The sequence below is a fragment of the Glossina fuscipes genome, unplaced genomic scaffold, assembly GCF_014805625.2.
Source record: "Glossina fuscipes isolate IAEA_lab_2018 unplaced genomic scaffold, Yale_Gfus_2 0, whole genome shotgun sequence".
In the NCBI taxonomy this organism is placed as follows: domain Eukaryota; kingdom Metazoa; phylum Arthropoda; class Insecta; order Diptera; family Glossinidae; genus Glossina; species Glossina fuscipes.
In genome coordinates this window covers 16,497,045-16,519,980 of record NW_023998414.1, presented here as the reverse complement: position 1 = coordinate 16,519,980, position 22,936 = coordinate 16,497,045, and the positions used below count along the sequence as shown (strand labels likewise).

The following is a 22,936-nucleotide window of genomic DNA, read 5'->3' as shown; positions in this document are numbered from 1 at the left end:
ACAAAATATATCCTATTACTTACTAAAAAGCCGTTTTAATATGAAATTATCTCTGGCCCAAATACTCACATTTTGGTTCATTTTGACCCGCTGCCAAAAAAGATTGCCTGCCCCTGGCATAGACTATACCTGTCAATGTATGTATACAGTAACTTGTCTGACGATTATTATAGTATATCAAGACGAACTACTTACGCTTTAGACAAAGCTATTTAAATTTTAAAATGGATAGAATTTTTACGTGTCGAGTCGAATCTTTGATACCCGTCATCTTAACTATTTTAGTTTTCAATGTATATTGTGGTGTGACTGCATATCATTGCTGATATGCGTCCACCTGACGTGTGTCATAAATTATCAATGTAAGTGAAATTTCTTTAACAAAATAAAATAGCAAAGTATGACACACTTCAAAACGCTTCGAGTTGCATCACCCGCATTGGCCAATTTCGCTGGCTACGGCATCCTTACGCACATAAGATAAATGTTAAGTAAGCCAGAGAATAAGTATAAATAAGGAAAATTAAATAAAGAAAACAAGATTCGAAATCAAGACTCTGATGCCTTTCATTCGCAAGCCAAATTGAATGGGACTCCTCTAGCCGTATTTGCTTTGGCACTATACAGAGGAAAGAGGACTTGGCGTACAGAAACCGAGCATAGCTGTATAGGTGATTACACAGTTCTATAACTACAGTCGTGGTCAGTGATAAACAGGATTCATAGGGCACCTTTGGTTACGGGTTAAAGGGTTCCAAACAGATTTTATAACTCAGGAGCTATCTATGATGATAAGCAGTTTAAGTCTAGCTGGCAAGTTTACGAGATTTTTAACGTGAAATATTCCTCTATAAATATGAACGTGAATATAATTATCAACATAATTGTTGCCCATTTTCGCCACACTGCGCGCAAAATGTGCTTGCAATGTTTCTACCATATTTGAAGTCGATAGCTTCGTTTTTGCGGGCAGGAGAAGGTTTAAAACACACATTACACAGGCGAACATGCTTAAATCGATTTAAAATTTTATGCTGATCAAGAATACATCTATTTTTTAAGATCTTTCGGTTGTGCACAAAATGGGTCTCATAACGAAATCCTTAAAAGGTTTTTTCTTTAATAGCACGCTTTCTATGTTGCCGTTAAGTCCATTAGTTCGTAAAATTTGCGGAATGATGAGTCTTTTATTGAAATCACATATCCCGAAATTCCAGTTCCTCTAAATCGTAACAGCACAACCGGGTAGCGTTCGTCATTGCTGTTGAGCTATGATCATGCTTCGTTGCTTTGGAAAGTACACGTTTGGATGGCTGGCCATAGTTTGCTTTATATGGCTTAGAGCGATGCACAAAAACTACGCCACGCATTCGTCGCGAGAGAGCTTCACAAGTTCATCAGCGACATCTATAGCTGTAGCAAAAGCAAACGACTCATAGATTCGTGCAAAGTCGTCAAAGTACTGAAAAGACCAATTTGCATTTCGTTTTCAGTAACTCTCTGATCCGGACTATTAGAATAACCGATTGGTAACAGTTTTTACGCTGACCTTTTCATCGGCTCTGGGCACAATATTTGAAACAAATTCTCGATAAATATCTACTATGAATTGTATAGATCACAGATTCTTATTTTCTCAGGGACGGTAAGTGGTTAAAAGTCAAGTGGAATGTTTCATGCAAATTGCAAGGATAAGCCTAATGTACGTTATTTCTTGGATTGCAGAAAAAAAAAAGTTTACTTAATCTACATTCTAAACTGTCATGGTGTCCGATCCATCAGAGGAATGGAAAATATTTGTTCACATACCGTGATAACTTGCTATTCGGGAGATAGAGGATTCATACAATGGCCAAGTGTTTGTTTTCTTATAACAGTCAACCGTGACACTGAACTTGTAATTTAAAGCGACTTTTTTTTTTTTTTTTTATGTACATTTTATGAGACATACATACACGCAAAACTAGACATGAAAACTATTTTTATAAGGCGATACAATAGACAGCAACAGAAATATTATAAAAATAAAAGAGAAAAAAAAGAAGACAAATAAGAAAATTATATTCGGTTGTGACCGCAAAATTTTATACCAATCGCCGTTATCCTAAAAGGGAGAAAATAAGTGAAAGCACTACATTTTCATGCTCTATAATATGCAGTGGGCGCGGCTGACCTTTTTCATCTTCGAAATAAAATTTTATGTCGCATTGCCGCGTGTCCTTTGGCCGGTTTGCGTCACTTGGAATTCTTTTGTGAACTTGTAGGCAATATCTTCACTCTCGCTAACGGGAGAATGTTTACCGCAGATACTACACAATTGGACAAACAGACAAATTGACATGCTTAAATCGATTCAGAATTTGATGCTGATCGAGAATATATCTCCTTTGTGGGGTCCATGAAACTTCCTTCTGCGCGCCGCAAACGTTTTGACAAAATGAGTATACCCCTCATCCTTCGGTTTTGGGTATAAAAAATAGAAAAGAAAAGAGAAGCGAAGAGAAGAGAAGAGAAGAGACGAGAGTAGAAGAAAGGAAAAACAAAAAGAACATATTGTGCAAATAACCGGTTTAAAGCAGTTACATTGAGACCGATTGATAGCAACGAAATGGGGCAAAAATGTACAGAGAAAAGAAAACACATAAGGAAATTTAGTCAGAATATACTCGATCGTGACCGAATCTGGTATACCTATCATCTATCACATTGTCCTAAAAAAGACAAAAGAATTACATTTTCATGCTCTGTAATATGGATTGGGCGCGGCTGGTTTTTTCTCTTTTCAAAATAAAAGATTTTGTCGCGTAGGCGTGTGGGCGTTATAGGCGTGTCCTTGGAAAAGTTTGTCACTTGCAAATTCCTTTGCAAAATTTGCAGGCGATATCTACATTTTCGCTAAAGGGAGAATGTTTACCACAAGTACTACACAAGCGCGCGTGCATTTCAAATTTGAAATTGACAAAAAATTTATGTACTTTGGAAAAAAACTTAAATTTTGATATGCTATAATTTTATTATAATTTTATAAATTTATTTGCTATAAGGAGCAAACAAGTAGAGGTGTTATAACCTTTCGTAATAGTCCGGGTGTGTCCTAGAACCGATTTGGACCATTGTCGACACCAACGTTCGTACAAGAGCTTGCAATGTTTTTAAAGTCTAGAGCTTCATTTCTGAGGCTCTGAGTAGGTTTACAACAAATATTACACAGACGGCCAGACAGCCAGACAGACAAACGGACAGCAGATATGTTTAAATCCATTTAGAATTTGATCTTGATCAAGAATATATACATTTTCTGGGGGTCTCTGACGCTTCCTTCCTTCTGGGCGTTGCAAACGTTTTGATAAAATGAATATACCCCTGACCCTTCGCTGATACATATAAAAATCATTTCCCTTTTGCGTTAGCATTGCAATATACATTTTTCGTAGATAAACGCAACAAAAGTATGCAACCGGTCGCAATTGTGTATAGCCACAAAGGTGGAATTGTCCTTTCGGTAACGGAATACATTTTCTGCGAAATTTTCTTGCAAACATTTGTGGCTAACGATGGACAATGTTTTGAATACATTATTTTAATACTTTACACCACTTGTTGCAAAAGGGTATATAAAATTTGTGCGGATTCAGAGTCCCTTTCTGTTTGTTCGATGGCCTGTCCGTCTCATTTTTTTGGCGTTCAACTTTTAGATCGATCATTTTAGATTTTCGAGACATTTCGGTAAAATTTCATACACCGACGTGCTTTGGCCCAGTAACGAACGCTATTGAAAATGCTTCGGATCGGAACACTTTCTCGACCACTTCCTGTATAACGCTTTATTTTAAAAAGTCATTACATCAACGGTTGCATTAAATGAAGTTGTGTAGAGTATTTAATAGTGAACCATGGCCTACTATAGTGTTTTTAATTTTTTCATATTTCGTTTTCTGGGAATAATTTTAGAGCTTTTTGCTTTTTTGCTTTTTTGCTTTTTATGGAATCTCTTTAGACTTTGGTTCTTAAACTTATTGTTAAATATTTTACACATTTATTTTATATAACGAAACAATTTACGTAATTAGAAGTAATTAACAAGATTTAATTAATTAAAGTATCATTAAGTTATATGAGATGCCAAAAAGTTACACTCAACCTAAGACGAATGTTGAATACTCGTCATCCCAATAATCGCAAAAATTTTGCAGGGCACTACTTACTTTTCATTTAATAGTTTGCGAATAAAAAGATACAGTGAGTTCCACTAATTTTGGGTCTCTCTTCGCCCGTCAAAATGTAAACGCTCGTTAAACCTGTGCCATTGTCGAAACAAAAAAATTTTTTTGTACTAACTTGTACTAATAGGGCATACATATTAAAATAGAAAAACAAAAAAAAAAAAAAAAAAAAAAAAAACAAAGAAAACATTATTCCAGTAGACAAGGATATTAAATAACTTTAGGAACCTAAAAAACAGAGCGCCATTAATATTGGGCTTTCTTCATATAACGAAAGATGAAAAAATAAAAAACAGCGTATTATTAAATTCAGTGGCATATCGTTTTCACTTAATAATGTCATTTAAACGTTTTGACATATTTTGCATAATGTTACCTATGTAGGAAACGGGGACCTTACTTCATTCTTCCTGAAGTCTACTTTTCACATATTGGACGGAAAAGATTTAGTGTTCTCGCACGTGGCGGTCAGATTCATCCAACATAGGTTTGATGGGGTTTATGCCTGATGATTTATGGAAGAGGGTAAAGCACTTTGGGGCAGTTATAAAAGAGCGATTCTTGAATTAAGCGGGACTTAGGCTTGCTTGAGTTTACTGTCTTGGTAGAATTTGAATGTTTCTAAATTACCAAGTTTGTCGGTTTCTTCCAAATTTTCTTTCAATAACCTAAAATAGCTTTCCTTGTTTACAATGCCAACCGTAAACACCAATTTTCCGACTTCATTAAGCCAATGCATGCCAAACTATAATATGGCCATTGTCATGCTCGCCGAAAGCCGTCGGTACAAAAACGTAATGGGAATGTACATATTTTGGAGGAGCTGCATCCCATTCAAATTTTCTACGTTCATTTCGTATATTGACAAACAAATTTTCACCGATTGCAAGAAATAGTCAAAAAAGAAACTCATTTTAACGTAACGTCTTTCCCAAAGTAAGATTTTTCATAGAAAGTGCTTTCAGAAATCAATCCAATCCGTTTTGGGTGGCATCCTTGAGTCAAAATATGTTATTATGCGAAAGCTCAGCAAAGTCTATCAAAAATATCGATTTATAAATTTAAAATACCTGGGCAAACATAGACCGATAGACATTGCCAAATCGAATCAGAAGATTGATATAATAGAAAATAGGTGCGCTGCAACTCTCCTTCTAGGTGTAACGTACGTAATATGCATTTGCCACCTGTGATATAGAGTATAAAAAGAATCAATTACGATGGGTTTCATCGCTGATCAGCGAACTTTGTTTAAGATAACGAAGAAGACACATTCAATCTACTAAGAAATCATTTCGATCACTTACTGCAACGACATGGACTTCAATAAAGTACTTTGTAACTCTATAAGAGAATGTAACGATACCCCACCCATGCCCCCTCTTATCATGATACAAGTAAATCCGTTTGCACATTTTTTCAAGAAATCAAGACACCTCTAATCATATGAATACAAAACTCAATTAACTGTTCGACGAGAGCAGTCTCTTCAAGTCGCGAGAGCTTGAACAAAAATAACAGTACTTAATGAACTGGTTTAAAAAGTTGCCTCTCCGGGAAGATAGCAAAACGTTTATGCCACGAAAATGAATTATTATTGCGGAAGTAATGTGTCTGTTCACAATTAAACAATTCGCTAGAAATTGTTAATGGCTGACTCATACATACTTGCTGAATAGATATGTAATGAGTATTGTATATTAATACCATTCATTGCTTTATATTTCCATTGTATATGAATATTTGCTTTTAAACAAAGAGAGTTATTATCGTAATCATTGCTTGCATGTCATCTAGGCGCAGTATTACGGAGTTCGCCGCAAATATTAAAGATCGCTTTTCTTGTATGAAAGTTTCAAACGTTAAATCTACGTGCATTATGGATAAAAAATTGAAAAAGAAGACAATAACGGCTTGCAATGGCCTATAAAATACTCTACAAAACCCTACTGTTATGCATATGACTGATGGTATCACGATATGATATAATTTGCTGTATGGAAAGCGGTCAAAGAAGTAGTCCGACCCGTACCGTTTTCAGCAGCGTTTCTCCTTGGGCCAAAACACGTCAGTGTACCAAATTTCATCGCAATATTTTAAAAACTTCGGTCTGTACGTGCAACCCAAGAGAACAAGACGGCCACAGGCGACTGGGCTGCACCCAGCTGCAATACTTCACCAAACTGCAGCGCTGCACCTAACAACCGTATTGCAGCGCTACACCTACTGACTGTGCTGCATCTAGCTGCAGCGCTGCACCTATCGACTGTGTAAATGCAACGTAACTGCAGTGCGTGTGATAGAAGAGCAAAAGCGACCAAGTCAAGGAAAAAGAATCGGAAACAATCAGGAAACCATTAAAAAGAATAACAATTTCTTTTTTATATATAACGAAAGAAATCTGCAAACTTTTAATGTTTCTCGCGCGAAAATTTGAAGAAAATGGCACTTTAGCTTATAAAGTAAACTTTGCATTCCTTTTCAACGCTCTTTCTATTCCCTCAACGCACCAAAATTTTTTACTCCCGCCTAAATATAAATCGTTACTTGCTTTGCTTGTTAACAAATCGTTGCAATTTAGGCAAGCTACCATATAGTCAAAGATCAACATAACTCCGAATAGAAGAGTAATTTTATTCTTTTATGTATAAAATACTTGCATACATTCACGTCAATGTGTACAAAAGGAAGGAGAAACAATTTGTAGGTGCGAGAATATATATATATGTGTATATAGCTTGTTCCGGCAATAGAAGCGTAAACAACAAAGTTATTTGTGGTTTACTGAAGGTTACCTAACGCCAACGAGTAAAATACGAGATTATAAATGGCTATAATGTTGTCTTCTTTCTTGCTTCTGTCCTTTCGCAATATTTAACCATAAAATTGCATACCATTTCACGATTAAGAATGTGTTACAAAATATTTTGAGCGAAAAAAGAAAAAAATTTAAACTTTAGTTTCTAAATAAATTATTGCATGCTTTATTGCATCTCTTTAGTATTCAATATTAGAACTTAAGAGAGTTCTAGGTTGGTTTGTGTCCGAACTTCACCCCTAACCCATTGAAAAGTCATATAGAGATACAAGCCCTCTTTTACTAGTTTGAAATTCAATCAAACTCAATCACTTACCGCAATATAACGATCTCATGTCGATTTTTATTATAATCCAATTTCCAGAATTGAGGACTGTGCAACGGAACTATTCAGTGTATGGAATGAATGTTTATGTAAAAACCACCAATAAAATCAAAAACTTTTCAAAGGAAAAATTGACTGCAAGTGGCATTGCAAGGCGCAAGGTTCAATAAAGTGAAGCAATCCAAGTACATTAAAATTTCCTTAAATCTACTCGACTTTCTTATAAAACGTTCTTCGTCATTCCAGATATCATCTGATTGAATCATAATTTCACAACAAAACCGGCCCACGCAGAGAGAAAAGGACGCAGGGTTATTAAAAGTAGGACGCAACTATCAAAACAGTGTTGTATAAAATTGTAATTGCCTAATATATTCATTATGTATTGCCATTGAAAATAAAAAGTACGATAAAAATATATATAGAAAATAAACATTACGCGCGTTTAATTATTTGAATTTTAAGCAATAAAACCCGTAATACGAAATCTTGTATACATATATTTTTCAAAACTTTAATAAAACTGAAAAAATTTGATATATATGAAATACTTTCTCTTATTAATATTTTTCACCCAAGTTTTGTGATTTCAAATGCAACTATGTTTGGCTTTTTATGTGTATACAATTTTTTTATAAGGTCTGACATTGTCCACCATTTTAGTTTTAAACGTTGCCACAATTGAGTTTTCAACACCACTACAAGCACGTCGCGCACGAAAGACCCCGAAAGTTATTGAAAAAAACTGCAGCAACTCGGTAATCAACTAAGTGTTGACCAATTGATAAAAATTTTGCAACAAAATCTGGAAACACCAATTACCAAAGAAATTCTGTGGCCCAATAACACCACCAAAACAAAAGGTAAACAAAACAATGAGTGCAGCAAAACGAACCAAGTATGCTACACTGACAACAACAGCCAATGTGAAAGAGGAGATAGTGCCTGTACTTATACACGATCCGAATTCTGGTGAAGAGCCCCAATACGCTTATGCTACTTTTGCTACCACAGACGAGGATGAAGTCGCTGTAACTACTTTGGACGACCAACACGGTCACCAGGAGATTGTGGATGCACAGGAAGTGATTATTGACGAGCATGGACGGGCTGTCACCATACATCAATTAGTTACTGAAGACGGCAGTTCGGTGGAAGCAGTAGAGACAGTCGAAGACGTTGATGGTACCCACACCATTGTGCATATTGTGCCGTCGACTTCATCGTCTTTAGGTGATGAGGGCGGCAGTCAGGATGAAAGCATTGGTAGTGCCGCTGATGAAGAATATGAGATAACTGAAAATAATTCTGGTGATCTGGGTCTACGCACTGGTAACAAAACATTTTATTGCCCAAAATGTAATAATTGTTACAGTGCTGCCGGTTCCTTGAAATTGCATATGAGAGCCTGTATGCGTCAGAAGCCCGAAGTGCCCGAAGAAGATCGGAAATGCACTATATGCGAAAAGGTGTTTAATTCTGCTTCCTATATGAAAATGCATATGCTACGTCATTCAGGAGTAGGACCCAAGCGTTGCCAACGTTGCTATCGCAAGTTTTTAGATGAAGAGAAGTTCAACGCGCACATGGAACAACACAAGCAGCAAGATAAATTAGAAGCAGAAGCGGAGGCCCTGGCTGTTCAACATGGCGGCAAGAAAGTTGTAGTCAAAGAGTTCAACTGTTCATTTTGCTCACAGAATTTCACGGTTGTTTTTGAATCAGGACAGGTAAAGCGTCGCTATGCTTGTGATCCCTGCCGTGAAAAATACTCGAATGCCGAAATGTTAAAACAACATAAGCAAATGGTCGAAGAGAAGCGTGAGTTTCATTGCGAGCGTTGTGGTCGTAAATTTGTATTCGAGGGTTTCTTACAACGTCACTTGCCTACCTGTGATGGCACCATTAAGCGGCGACGCGATATGAAGTAAATTGAAGGAGGAGACGACCTATTATCGATAATTAATTCCGTTTATAATTCAATTGCGTTACCAATTCTTCTGCTTAATATATCTTTTCGATGTTAAGATTTTTTTAAGTAGTTTTTAGTTAAGAGGTTCCGAGAAGAATTTTCTGGATTATCGTCTTGAGTTGAGAATCTTTGTTTAGTTTATGAATTATATACGAATAATCAATTATTGATTAAGCGTTTACGCTAAACATTAATAAATAACTTTCACAAAACCAATCAAAGGTTTTTATTGAATTATTTTCATGTTCTGATAATAATTGCATAAGAAATTAAGACCACAATTTTACATGTGCACGACTGTTCTGTACTTTTGAATCGGATTGAGCAAAGAATTCCAAGTAGGATGGAGGTATCAATTTATCTTTAGGTATAGTCTTAAAAACAGGTTCACCATACCAAGTGCCAACCTACATTATTAAAGTAAAAAATCAATGAAAATATGTTGCCAATCTCTAATTCTAATCATTCATGATAAGTAAATACCTCCCAGCCCTTAACGTTGGCCATTAGTTGAGCCTCCTCGTCCCGATTTCGACGTAATTGCTTAAGAAATTCGCGGTCGCGTTCTGCTATCAAAACAGGAAATATGACATTTTGTGCCGAACGCATTTCAATATCTTCACGTAGTACCATCTTAGCATTTAAATAATAAATGTACATGCCGATGGTTGTGACAGCTCCGTAAGCAGCAAACATTTGAAATCCTAAGTTTTTTTTATAAAACATCCAATAATTTATTGGACGTTGTTAAAAAGTTTTTCTCTCGCTCTTGAGAACTTACCAGTCATATAAGTTTTCGCTGGCACTCTAGCGTAAGGTATCTTTTTATACCCACCGGGTGGAGGCATATCTTGCTTTTTGGCAGCTTCCATGTTTTTCTTTAACTAATATTAAAATCTTTGTTGAATTATAAAATACAATGAAAAATGTTTCATCTTCTTACCCTAACTGCCCGAAAAAAATTACTTCACTATTATTAACTTTTGCATAACAGTCAGAGAACTGCCAGCATAAATGTTAAATAACTATTGCGTTAAAAACAGCTGTTATTTATTAAGGCAGGTTGTAGGTTATATCTTATTTCGTTTAATCACCAATTTTTTCTCTTTTTTCCCGTTTTTAAATAAATCAGAATGTTTTAATGAACGTAAAAAACCCTTCATTTCGTTTCATAATTTTTATTGCTTTTTAATTAATTTATTTATAAGTCTTTTTTAATTATATTTATATCTAAAGTTGCCCTTTTTATTAATATAAAAGACATATAGTAATTATTACATAAATCCTTTTTTTTTTTTAAGTCGGGATAAGTAAATTAAGAGGTCCTACTAAAAGGAAAAAGATTTCTTAGGGAAACAGAGAGAACACTAATTATGAAACAAAAATAATTTCCGAAGAATTATTAGACAGGCTGGTCGGAGAAGTGGAAGGTTTATTTTACAAAAGCTTCTGGCGGTACTTTGTTTTCCTTTTGTAATTTATCGAACACGAAGGTGGCATGATTGTAATCCCAATTGTTTTCTTCCAAACATCTGTAATGAATATAAAAGTAAAGCAAATATTATCTCGTTTAGATCACTATCGTTATCACGTTTTAATAAGAGTTGTATAATAAATTCGTAATAAAACGGGTCATGCAAAAATTTTACATACAGTAGAGATATAATGAGAAAAAAATTGTTGCATCGATTTAATCAATCCGGTAATAAGTCTTTCTCGAAATCCCTGTTACTTACTTTCTACTCCACTCCATATTCATGTGGCTTTGCATAGACATCGCTTGAACCATTTGCATTTTGGTAGCGTCATCAGGTTGGTTTGCTGGGAGATGTATTAAAGCTGCTGCAGCCGAAGTCTTGAGTAACAAAGAAAACAAAGAATCGTTCTCATAATCTTTGAATTAATATTAATTCCTTTTTTTTACCGTGGCTTGTTGATTCATCTGTAATCTATTTTGTACACTGCTTAAGCTATTTGTTGCCGCCGTCGTGGCAGCAGTACCCGCTGCTGGCATCGTCTGTTGTGGTTTGAGAAAAGCTCTTGCTTGTAATCCGACAGCGCTTGTTACAAATATCATTTCATTCCGTATACAAAAACCGCCGCCAGCTGGTACAATAATAAATTGCCTTTGAAAATAACGTATATCGCCCGTTGGGTTGTTGGTTGATTCGAATTCTTTGAACAAACCCCCAACAGTAAAACATATAAGTTTGGGCTGGACAAAGACAAAAAAATTGATGTTGAGTACGTCAATGCAGATTACTTGAGCATTACACTTTTTAGGTCTTAAGTACAAGTGCAGTGGACCTTTATAGAACATAAATCTCGTATTGTAAAACATACCGTAAATAAAGTTAAATCCACGGTAAAAGATTGAGGATCATGTTGCGTTTTTGGCCATTCAGCCAGAGTAGAAACAACCGGTAAACGTCCGACTTTTAATTGACGTATTTTATTTATTTCCTCATTATTAACAATACGGCGAAAATTACGATTGAATTTCCAAAATGATTGAAGTCTGAAAGCAGACGTTAAAAGGGGTATCAAAAAAAAAAAAAAAAAAATGAAAGAAAACGAAATTCAATGTTGTACGTCTTACCTGCCAGCTTGACTGGCTGACGGCACAGAGATAGACATCATGGCCTGCTCATGATAGGCATCCAGTAAAGGTTGCCGGTTATCGGAATCGAATATTATAAAATACTGTTCCAAAAATTGACGTATTATATCCGCTCCGGAAGCATCACATAAGAATGAAGCCTTAGCCCTTGGCAAAGAAGAGGTATCATTGACATCGAAAAGTATTTGAGGTTCCAGCTCCTCGCCATCCTAGTTTTAAATTAAGAAAATTTATAACTGTTTCTTTCTTTTTTAAAAAATTGGAAAAATTAAAAAAAAAAAAAACAAAATAGTAATGAAGATTAGATGTCATCCCATCCAAAGTTCTTCAATAACAAAGAACAACACTGGGATAGCATGGATTGGATTCAATTCGAATTGCATTGGTTGCAATTTGTGTATTAAGTGTTCCGTTATTCATATAGTTGCTCGTAAAAAAAATATAAAATAAATAAACAGGTAAACTTCTCTCGAAGGCCACTTATGCGCGATAAGTAGTATTACCTTAAGGGAGAGACAGTCTTTACCATTAAAATACTATTATATATTTCACTTACCAGTTTCACAAGTTTTGGAAATTTACGTCGCACCTCACTGCAAGCAAAATATAGATAAGTTTTCAAAAATTATTCCTTTCTTCTTCTTTGAAAGAAAACGAGACGAGAATGTATGAATAAGAAGAACTGTACAAAAAAGTTTTTTAATAATTATTATAATGCATTATTAGTGGAATGCGCTCCACTTAAAGGATCAAATAGAAAGTTTGCTGTAACATGGAAAAAGAATACTTGCGAAGAAAGTTGAAAAACACACTGAAGTGGGATACAAAAAGACATTTGTTGAACATTCTTTCTCTCTTAAAGGTCGATTTATAAAAAACAAAAAAATTTTGTTGCTCTATCTTTGTTAGACCACAAATTTCTCAGAATGGATTTCGATTATAACTTCGCGTTGTTCGCAGCTAAAATAAACAGGAACGGAAGTTAAAGGCAACGTTTGACCAGGAACAGAGCCCTGTTTTGTTGTGAGAAGTGAGACGGACGAAAAAAACATTATCTTAAATCGATCTGGGACAGATATTAAAGACAAATGCAAATGCATTTCCATTCAGCTCGTTGAAACTTTGACATCGCGTAGCACTGGCAGCTTTAGAGCTTATGGGAAAATTACAACGGTTTGTGAATGTCTAACCTTCTTCTTCAACACCTAGATATAACCAAAGCTCCTTTAGCCGCTTTAAACGATTATTGATTTACTTCCTTTTGTTTCATACATTTGAAGCTTTCGCACATGATATATTTCATAGCGAAACACTTGATCCGCAATCGATATATTATACACTTATAACATCAATTTGCCTATATACCAAACAATACAGCAAAAAAAAAATAAGACTGCGTTGATTGTTCGAAAGAAATCCTCAGGCAACAGTTTAAATATAATTTGAGACGCCATGAATTCTTTAGGTGGCCAAAAGTAACACATCAAAAGACCCTTTAAAATGTCGTTTTCGAAAAGAGAAAGACTTAATAATACGCGTACGTAGTACGTTGGAATGGAAAAAAGAAGAAAAATGAGCTAATGGAGACTTTAAAGAAGCATAAGATCCGTTCAGCTTATTAATCAAATGAAGTAAAATCTAATGAAAGTTCTTTTCAAAGAAAGTTTTACAAAACTGATTTGCGCTTACTATTCCATACCATGGAATAACTTAACCTAATTTTTTAAATTACCTAAAAAATAAGGCGTGAAACCTTAGTCTCTAAATAAATGTGAAAAATTCCCCTTACATGAGGCGAAATGAACTTTGTGGGCATAGAGTGTTTAAATTTGATGGGTAATCGACACAGTAAGAACAGACTTTTTACGCGTAAGTACTCTTCTAAAAATCCGACATTTCAATTTCGTTTCTTAACACTTTGTTTGTAAAATTTTGTGGAAAAATATCAAAAGTTAAAAAAAAGATTTTTTTCTATTTCTTGTTGAAACTTGTTAGCAAACAAAGTGTTAAGAGCATCTGGCTCTTTTTAACTGACGGTCAATAAATTTTGTTCGTTAAGTAATTGTTTAACAATTAAAAAAAAAAAAAATAAATCACAGCTTAACTTCACAGAAGAGGCCTTAAAATAGAATTAATAAAAGTTCGGAGCCACAGTTAAAAACATGTAACCAATTATAATAGCACTTAACTCTGGCTCTGTTTACTCTTCTTCTTATACTATAAAAGATATTCAATTCTCACGAATAGCGTGAATCGTGGCGTCTTTGCAGAGTGAGGCTGTGATTTTTTATGGAAACTCGAAGAAAAGGCTAAAAAGGTTTCGAGGATCTTTGAAATATTTTTTTTGCATTTTTTGAATTTTTTTTTTTTTTTGCTAAAATTTTATTATCATCTTTTTTGATTATTCCGTTTTTTTTTTTGCTTTTTTTTTTGCTTTTTTTGGCGAAAAGGCATTTAAAAGATTTTGTTTTATATATGTCTTATTATATATAATCATATAATCGCGTTTTTAAGATTTGCTTTTGTAACCTTTCATTCTTCTTTTCGCATTTTAGTAAGTTAAGTTTTCAGTTTGGTTATTAATTCTTTTTAAATTATTCATTTATTAAATTATTTTAGCCAGTTTGTTATTCTGCCTTTCTATTTATTTATAACAATTGATATTTTAATTTTCAATATGTATACATACTTTAATATGTATGTATATATGTTATTTATTATATAGTTTACAGTCCGACCGCTTCAAAAAAAAATTCAAATTCAAACATCGAACCTTTGAATTCTTATGATTACATATCCATGCCAGTTAAAATGCTCGAAACTTCTTTCGCAAAGAAGAAGGTTCACCTTTTGCGCAATCAAAATAGCTCAAGATCCATAGACCATAGATCTGGTCCAGGCGTTGTTTTAACTGTTAACTTTTACTATGAAGCGGTCTTGCTCCATGGACTGATAGCAACTTTTTTCTTATATTATAACTTTTAATTTGAAATTATTTAATATTTAACATTATCGTTTACACAAAGGCTACAAAAAAATGTTCTTCATCTTAGAGAAAAAAAAAAAACACAATAAACTCTATAAATACGTTTAAACTAATAAATGCCAATTTTCCTTTCATTTATTTATTTATTTGTTTTTTTTTTCTTTTTGTTTCGCTCAGAATTTTTTTTTCTTTTTTTTATGCTTGTTTTTTTTTTTGTTGTTTTCTTTCTTTTCTTTTTTTTTCGTTTTAGTATCTATCTTTTTTTTTTTTATATGCTACCTATTTAGCCGTTACTTTTCAAAGCGCTTACTCAAATCCAGCTCTTGTCCCCTGCTTATGTCTCAAAATTTATTGACTTTTTTACAAAGCCTTAAATCGCTAAAAGCGATTACTACAGGACTTAAGTTCACTGCTAATTTCAACTTAATTTAATCACTTATATTCACTTCACATTTACTTCAATCCATTCAATGTATTTGTCGTATTTTGGATTTAAGGAATGGTCTTCATTACAATTTTCTGATTAATTTCCTTTTGAAGGAACAATATAAAAATTTAAAATATATACAAAGGTCTCGAATTTTTGCCTCGATATTTATATAATTTTATTTACTTGATCGAGTGAACGTTTTTGTGTTGTGAAAGCTTAATCCTAACGCGCCCGAAGACAGGTAAATTGAATTTTCGATAGACGCTTCTAAAGGAGTACGAAGAGGAATAATTTATGAGACTAGATATTGCGGAGGCCATTAAGGGAAAAAAACACTGACTCTCTATATTTCGAGGACAATGGAAGAAGAACTCATATTTTTCGTTTGATGTATTTCTAAAATAAATTGCAAATTGAACCCAATTGGGGAAAAAAACTTTCATCGAAAATTTATCAACAATCGTATTTGTAAGCATTTTAATTAATAGCTACGGATCATTCAAATGATTTTTGTCGTCAGCGGCTGTATTGTAAAAGTGAGTGACTCGGAGAACAAATGTTTTATCCGATTAGTGATTGCAGTGACGATAATACTTAGGACAAAGACGGGTGGCGAGAAGATAGCAAATACATTACTGAAAGCAATAGTTTAACTTCGAAGTTTTGATTGGATGAGCCTCTGTTCACGGTGTTGCGGCTTATCTAGACAACGTCAGCCGAAACAAATGAGAACAAATATCTCAAATTCGTAGGCAGTTGGCCAGTAACATAGCGGGAATGACTCTCCTTTTCAACAATCTGTCAAGTCATTGCTCACAGATTCAAGGCTCAAGTACTGTAGAGCTTACTTTGCTCGTAGCTGTAATGACTGCACGCACCTATTACGTTGCGGTCCATACGTCCTATCTCTTTTTCTTTCCTCTCTTCTTCCTCTCTTCCATCTTACACGAATCCCTTAAGTGATAAAAAAAAAAAAAAAAAAAAAAAAAAAGAGGGCGAAATACCTATTTCTTCTTCTTACTATCAATTATGCCTATTGTTTCCTTTTTTCGTTCTTATCGTATTTTACCAGGGTTAAAGTAGGACTTAATTTTGTGAACCGAAGAAATATGTCGTATCTAACCAATAATATCGCCTGATATTTGTCCAGATCGTAGTAATGAAAATAATAGGCAAAACAAATTTGAATTGAATTAAATTACGAACATTTTAGTGGACATAGTGTGTAAGTGCTTTGAAGTAATAGTATGGACGCGAAAAAAAGCTAGCTATTCGGGAAAGGTTTTATAATTATATAATTATATATATTTTGTAACATCTGACACGAACTCCTGTGTAGATTTCAACTTTTCGCATACTATGCATTAATTATTTGCAGCAAACTCTTTTAAGTAACCTCATAAGACATAAACGTTCTAAATAATTGTAGCATCGTTCCGATGATATTGTTCGATGGATTACAGATGAATCACTTCATAGTGAAAGAAGGATAGATAGTACGGAATCATCAGATTTCCAAGTTGTTGCTGAGTTGTTTGGCAACTTTGGCAAAAAAATAAGACGGTTACACCATTCAGGCATTGAATACCCTCTCAGCATGAAAAACATTCTCAATAAAACATCTCGATTAACAAATTATTTCATTAAGAATACATGATACCTGACATAGAATGAGTGATCTTTGTAACGTTGTCGCAAAGGATTCGATTTTAATACCAATTCCATAATGGGCACATTACGTAAAACCAATAGATGTGCGAGGGAAGCGATCTGAAAAAATATTAATATATTTATACATATGTTTAATTATGTACACTTTTAATTGTACTTAACACATCTTTCCCATTTTTAATTGCATATTATTTTGTAATAAAACGGCATCCTCTACACTATTCACTTTCTTGAAAAAACACTGACTAATTTTTTTTTTCGAATATGACCTGCGACTCAGGGGATGGCCACCCCCCCAATACGTACTAGTGAAGAAAAGACTACGACACACCGTTACACACTCTACATCACCTCATTTCATACAGTTATTCATATCAAGAGAACTTTTGAAATTCTGGCTTTATACGGACGGGTAATGGTCGAAAAAGTGATCCTATCCGAACTATTTTCGATAGCGATCACTCTTGAGCCAGAACAGTTCAACGTAATAAATTTCATCGAAATATCTCAAACATTGCAATCTGTACGTTGAACACAACGAAAGAAGACGGACAGACAAGCTTAGATCGATTCTGTATTTTCTGCTGTGTAATAAAAAATTGGTCTTTTTCAAGTTCCTCTGGGACACCCACACACTACTCAACTCATTGTACCTCCTTGTACCGCAAGTGGCGTAGGGAGTAAAAGTGTAAATTAATACACACCAGCTAGTGTGAAGCGGATGTGTATACAAAAACTCGTATGTAAATCGAACATTTTAGTAATTGCTAAAATAAGTGAAGGATGCCTCCTTGAGAATCTGCCCTAAGAAGAGGGAATCATTTCCATTAATTAACTTACGTTATTATCACCCAGGTAGAGTATTTTTAAATTCGGTAAGCGCTGTTCAACGTTTTTAAAACTGTCCAATCCTGATAAGCTGTTTTCATTTAAATTTAAAGCCTCCAAGTCCGGTATATTCTTTTCGATGATATCTAAAGCGGCCGACATGACTTGTGAGCGAAAAAGCCCACAAAATATATTGCGAAAGTCGGGATCAGCGTGAAACTTGGACATATCCAATGCTTTCGTTTGGGGATTATAACGTTTGGCCATAACTAGCTTCATTTTTTCCTTGAATTCTTCATCCACGGAGACAACTGGGCAACTAGCGCGCACCCGTATAGATAAACGATAACCATCATGCATTTGAACATTGCGCTCAACGCTCTGCAAACGCTGAGCGATCGAATAGTCATCGACAAAAAATTGCACACAATTCTTTTCGGTACGCCAATAATGTGGTATGAAAATCTCTGGAGAAATGACATTCAGTAGGGCACGTATAACATCATCTTTGGAATAACGCTGAGCAAATTGTATCTGCAATGAAATGAAAAGATCGAAAAGAGTAAAGAATTTGAATAATGTTGATTTGATAAACTGAAATCTGTTTGATTGGGCTAAACGCAAAGTTCTAATTACAGAAACAGATTTTTTCTATTTTCTATATAAGTGATTAACTATGAAGTATGAGCATTAGAAACCAAGGGGAGGGGGAAACAAAAACAAAAAATGTATTTACATTTAGATAAAGGGAAAAGACGATTTATAAAGACCTCTACACATTCTGTCCACATTTTGGTCGGTCTTAAGCTCAAATAGCAGAGAAAGCAAATTTTTTGTTTTTCAATTTTTCCAAAATAAAGGGAATACAGTATCAACAGCAATCGTCTTTGAGACTGTAAAAGAAGTTTGTGAAAATTTTTAAGAAAGTTAACGTGAATAGACAGTTTAATCTTTTTCATATTTAGTTTTGGCTTGTCCTTGAATCCTCTTCGTCAAAAAACTCATTTAATGCTAGTTGTTATTTATGTTAACGAAGCGGGAAATGGGTTCAAATAGATTCAATTAGATTATCATTTCATAACGAGAAGGGACACCGAGGAAAGGCCCAAACAAAATAAAGGGAAAGAGAAGAAGAAAAGCATATTGTGCAATGATGATGGGTGTGCTAGACTACAAACTGTCTTTTGTTTTTAAAATATATTTATTTATTTATTTAATTATTTATTCATTTATGTATATATATATATATATATAAATTTTTTTTTTTTTTTATAATACATTAAACGTTCAACTGAAAGTGGCTGTTTGTAGTAAGAACAAAGTTATAGATGTGGTTGATAGGTAGGTGGGTAGGTAAAGAGTAGTGCTTTGATCACTTGAGCGATAACATTAAATAACAAACACTTCAATATCGTGTGATTAGAGACCCACACTGATAGAGACAGACCATTATTTATCGTTCAGTTTACGTATACAAGAAATACCAAGCGAAATAAATCATTGATTATTAAATTATGAAATCATTTTGCTAACGCACAGCTTAAGAAAAAAAAAAAAAAAAAACAAAACGAATAAAATACGATAATTTATAAAAATAAGAAATTAATTTAAAAAATTATTTAATTGAAAATGTTCGATTGTTGCGGATGCTTGAGGAAGAATCGAACTTCAAAAAATAATGAAATTACTTCAGAGAGTTCTTGGACGGTGGGTCAAATAAATAAGAACTTTGAGACAGCAGAGTTATCTCTGGGAATCTCAAGAAGAGTGCGTATTCCTTTTTCTAGTAAATAATAATAATAATAATAAAAACAAAAATAAAAAAAAAAATCATTAAATAATCATTAAAAATTTTTTGCATTCTTTCTTATATATACATACACATATATATATATATATATATATATATATCTGAGTAGAGCACTCTGGCTTGTACCTTACCCACGATCGTCGAAACACCGCCCAGTTTGATAAGCAGTGTACGCACTTCTATGGATAGTGATAAAATGTCAAAAATCGATATGCATATCAATATATTCGAAGATGAGCGCTTCAGTGATATGTCAGCGACAATATTTAAGAAAAATAATGAATCTTTAAGCAATGTAAGCTCAACTTACACCAATGACAGTGAAAAGCCCAATTAATTAAGTTTGAAGTTTTTTTTTTTTTTTTTGTTCTAATGATCAAAAATATGTATAAAAATTCTTTTCAAATTTTGTTACAAAATTAGCTTAGCGACATTGTAATATATATTTATATAAACATATAGCCATGTTGAACTCTTTATAATTTTGATTAAAAAAAAAAAAATGAAGAAAAACAAACGTACTTTTCATCTTAACACGGTCGACTGATTATTTTGCAATTGTGGGTGGGTGGGTCGCATTGGGCGCTGCAAAATGTTTCTTCTTACGCGGTCTTAGCCAAAAATCCAGGAATTTCTTGTCCTGCTTAAGGCCATTAAAATCATTTCCTTCAAATTAAAAGCGACATCAATGGTTCCTCTCGGATCTTTTCTCGTCTATAGAATCCCGTTATATTTCGTACGAGGCAAAATACTTTAATGAGTTTGTTGAACATTTTCCCCCACGAATCAGGATGGAAGAGTCGCAGTCGTTGCCTTAAGACAGCTGGCGTTTAAAATCAGCGAACGCGTAAAAAATATGAAAAACGTAATAAAGGTATTTTAAAGAACTCGAGTATACAGGTGTGCGTTGCGAATTATCACCAAATGTGTTCCACATGTCACAATTTTGTTTCAATGAGGAAGCAATTGTTTCACAATGTGTTTCACAAAAGAAAACTTTGTACTATTCATGGGTAGGATGTCTTATGAAAAATAACAGTAAAAATACATTTCTCTTGCCATCGTTTAATAAGGTTCAGTATTCAAAACGTTGTTCTTTTCGCGATCGCTTCTTTAGAATATATATATACTTATATATGATCGGTTTAGACTGCAGACTAAAATCGATTTGTGCCTTATTTATTACAAAAACAAATAAAAACACTACCAATACCTTCACCACCCTACGATTATTCATATAACGATTTTTCAAAATAAGACGTTCAATGGGAAGTGGTTGAAAAAATGGTCCTGAAAAGGAAAAATATCGTAAAACTTGCAATCTGTAGAATAAATAAATAAATAAAAAAAAAAAAAACCAAAACGGACAGGCAGACAGACACGCTTAAGTCAAATCGGGAAGTGATTTTGAATCGATGGGTACAATGAAAGTTGCACCTATCTCTAGTCCTTCTGCCTTGTACCACAAGCGATGTAGAATATCACAATACTAATAAAATTTGCTATTGTTAGATGCTAGAAAAGGTAAACTAAAGGTTAGCACAATATTTTATAAAAAACCTTATCTGTATGATGTCTCTTCAACGTCTATCGACAATCAATATATATATATATATATATATATTTATATATTTATATATTTATATATATATATGGGCTTTTTGCTTTATAAGAAAATATCACCACTATTTAGACTAGAGCACCTAATAAATACATTACGCGCGCACCTGTTCTTTGACGATGGAGTCAATTTACTTATCCAAGTTCGTTCGGATCGATTATGCGTACACACTCATAATAAAACTGGAAATATCAAATGCTCTTTGAATTTATTGAATAGAGGAACGAACATCTATGCAATCGAAGCGACATCTGTTAATTACTTCTTCCCATTAAATGTGTGAAATTGCTTAGCTATTCATTAGAATTTCCACTGTTTATAAAAATAATTTTGCATTGTAATGTCTGTAGGAATGTTATGGCGGTTTATTTTGCGTATCAGTTGATGGTGTCAAGCAATGTTTTTTATTTATTCCCTTTTTTATTGTTTTCTCTTAAGAAAGGCAAAATAAATTTTATTCGACTTCAGTCTTCGGATACTCCTCAGGCATATGCTTTGTTTTAAGTTTAAAGCTAAAATATTTGTATTATAGTACAAACTTGACTAGCTTTTCAAGCGTAAACGTGATATTTAGCAGGGATTATCTGCACGAAGAAATTAGCATGTGGTTTGCATTGTTGTTCTAAAGAATATTAAGTGAAAAAAGATTTCTAATAAATAATTTTTTAGTAATTGTAGCTAAATAGAATTTGAAAAGCGAGTTTTTTAACTAACGCATAAATTTTGACTTGTTTATCGGGACCTTAAAGACAGACAGCAAGACGGTAAGAGTCTATTTGATATCGAAAGATTATTACAAAAAAAAAAATAAAAATAAAAAATATAAAAAAAAGCACTATAGTGGACCATGACTCACTATTAAATGCCCTACTCCACTTTCGCCTGATCCAATCATTCAAAAGCCAATTTTCAAAATAAGGCGTTATATGGATAGTCAACCACAAAAGCCAAACCACGTCCGATTATCATCCATCAATATGTTGAACAAAAGAATACAAGACGGACAGATGGACAAACAAGTTATAATTGGTATAATGAAATGGTTGACCATCTCAAGTCCGCTTGTGTATTGTAAACATCCGCAGTCTTTTACCCTTGGCGTACAAGTGTTGTAACGTTTACAAGAAAGACAAAAATAAAACTTGGCAATTATTCGCGCATACACCGTAGTTCTTACTCACGTTCGAATTATGAAAGGCATAGAGGCAGCCTGATTAGATCAAGTTTTTACCAGATATATGCAATTTATGACGTTATAATGGTTTAACCCTTTGAGTTAGATGACATCTTTAGACGTCCATTGTATGTGCTTGTAGATGCAAACGATGTACATAGCAGTCTCATATTTTTAGCATTACGGAACAAACAAAAAGGAGTGTGTTTTTTGCAAATACTCACTCGCTGATTGTGAAGTGAGCGTCAACTTGTTAAGGAAAACAATAAAACGAGATACTAGGTGAGGTGTAGAAAGGACTTCTCTGTGTTGTTTCAGACTCGTTTACTTCCCCTATATATTTTAGGTATAGATAACTTTGGCATTGATTTTTGTACGGTACAAGAAGTTCTAATAGCTTACACGTTGTCAGATATTACATTCAGCTTAAACGGATTTTGTAATACTTATCCTGAACC

The 22,936-nt window shown here is 33.8% G+C and overlaps 4 protein-coding genes across 4 annotated transcripts in view; 2 read left to right on the top strand and 2 right to left on the bottom strand.

Annotated features, from left to right (window-relative positions):
* The first annotated feature begins 8,031 nt into the window (after nucleotides 1-8,031).
* Nucleotides 8,032-9,554, top strand: LOC119634815 (gastrula zinc finger protein XlCGF52.1). The gene has a single exon (XM_038029214.1). It carries the CDS (start codon nucleotides 8,242-8,244, stop codon nucleotides 9,295-9,297), a length of 1,056 nt encoding a protein of 351 aa, XP_037885142.1. The 5' UTR covers nucleotides 8,032-8,241; the 3' UTR covers nucleotides 9,298-9,554.
* Nucleotides 9,537-10,380, bottom strand: LOC119634824 (NADH dehydrogenase [ubiquinone] 1 alpha subcomplex subunit 13). The gene is made up of 4 exons (XM_038029226.1): nucleotides 10,282-10,380; nucleotides 10,120-10,222; nucleotides 9,822-10,042; nucleotides 9,537-9,745 (listed from the first exon to the last, which is right to left on the bottom strand). Exons 2-4 carry the CDS (start codon nucleotides 10,208-10,210, stop codon nucleotides 9,608-9,610), a joined length of 450 nt encoding a protein of 149 aa, XP_037885154.1. The 5' UTR covers nucleotides 10,211-10,222; nucleotides 10,282-10,380; the 3' UTR covers nucleotides 9,537-9,607.
* A 271-nt stretch (nucleotides 10,381-10,651) lies between these two features.
* The window catches only part of LOC119635268 (nuclear RNA export factor 1), a 29,817-nt gene continuing 17,532 nt past the window's right edge, over nucleotides 10,652-22,936 (bottom strand). Inside the window, exons 4-11 of the mRNA XM_038030019.1 lie at nucleotides 17,886-18,407; nucleotides 17,035-17,144; nucleotides 12,515-12,551; nucleotides 11,938-12,167; nucleotides 11,682-11,856; nucleotides 11,263-11,553; nucleotides 11,075-11,193; nucleotides 10,652-10,870 (exon numbers count right to left, since the gene is read on the bottom strand). Of these exons, the coding sequence (XP_037885947.1) occupies nucleotides 10,771-10,870; nucleotides 11,075-11,193; nucleotides 11,263-11,553; nucleotides 11,682-11,856; nucleotides 11,938-12,167; nucleotides 12,515-12,551; nucleotides 17,035-17,144; nucleotides 17,886-18,407 (1,584 nt within the window). The 3' untranslated portion in view covers nucleotides 10,652-10,770. The remainder of the gene's footprint in view (nucleotides 10,871-11,074; nucleotides 11,194-11,262; nucleotides 11,554-11,681; nucleotides 11,857-11,937; nucleotides 12,168-12,514; nucleotides 12,552-17,034; nucleotides 17,145-17,885; nucleotides 18,408-22,936) is intronic.
* LOC119635329 lies at nucleotides 19,453-20,049 on the top strand. Its single transcript, XM_038030147.1, has 2 exons — nucleotides 19,453-19,640; nucleotides 19,793-20,049. The coding sequence occupies exons 1-2, from the start codon at nucleotides 19,503-19,505 to the stop codon at nucleotides 20,018-20,020; spliced, it is 366 nt and encodes a 121-aa protein (XP_037886075.1). The 5' UTR covers nucleotides 19,453-19,502; the 3' UTR covers nucleotides 20,021-20,049.

What these genes read in the sequence shown, in the direction of transcription:
- LOC119634815 (XM_038029214.1), top strand. Translation starts at nt 8,242, where the DNA reads ATGAGTGCAGCAAAACGAACCAAGTATGCTACACTGACAACAACAGCC.
- LOC119634824 (XM_038029226.1), bottom strand. Translation starts at nt 10,210, where the DNA reads ATGGAAGCTGCCAAAAAGCAAGATATGCCTCCACCCGGTGGGTATAAA. An exon ending in AGCGAAAACTTATATGACTG is followed by an intron (nt 10,043 to 10,119) that starts GTAAGTTCTCAA and finishes AAAAAAACTTAG; the next exon opens with GATTTCAAATGTTTGCTGCT. An exon ending in CCAACGTTAAGGGCTGGGAG is followed by an intron (nt 9,746 to 9,821) that starts GTATTTACTTAT and finishes TTAATAATGTAG; the next exon opens with GTTGGCACTTGGTATGGTGA.
- LOC119635329 (XM_038030147.1), top strand. Translation starts at nt 19,503, where the DNA reads ATGTTCGATTGTTGCGGATGCTTGAGGAAGAATCGAACTTCAAAAAAT. An exon ending in CTCTGGGAATCTCAAGAAGA is followed by an intron (nt 19,641 to 19,792) that starts GTGCGTATTCCT and finishes ATATCTGAGTAG; the next exon opens with AGCACTCTGGCTTGTACCTT.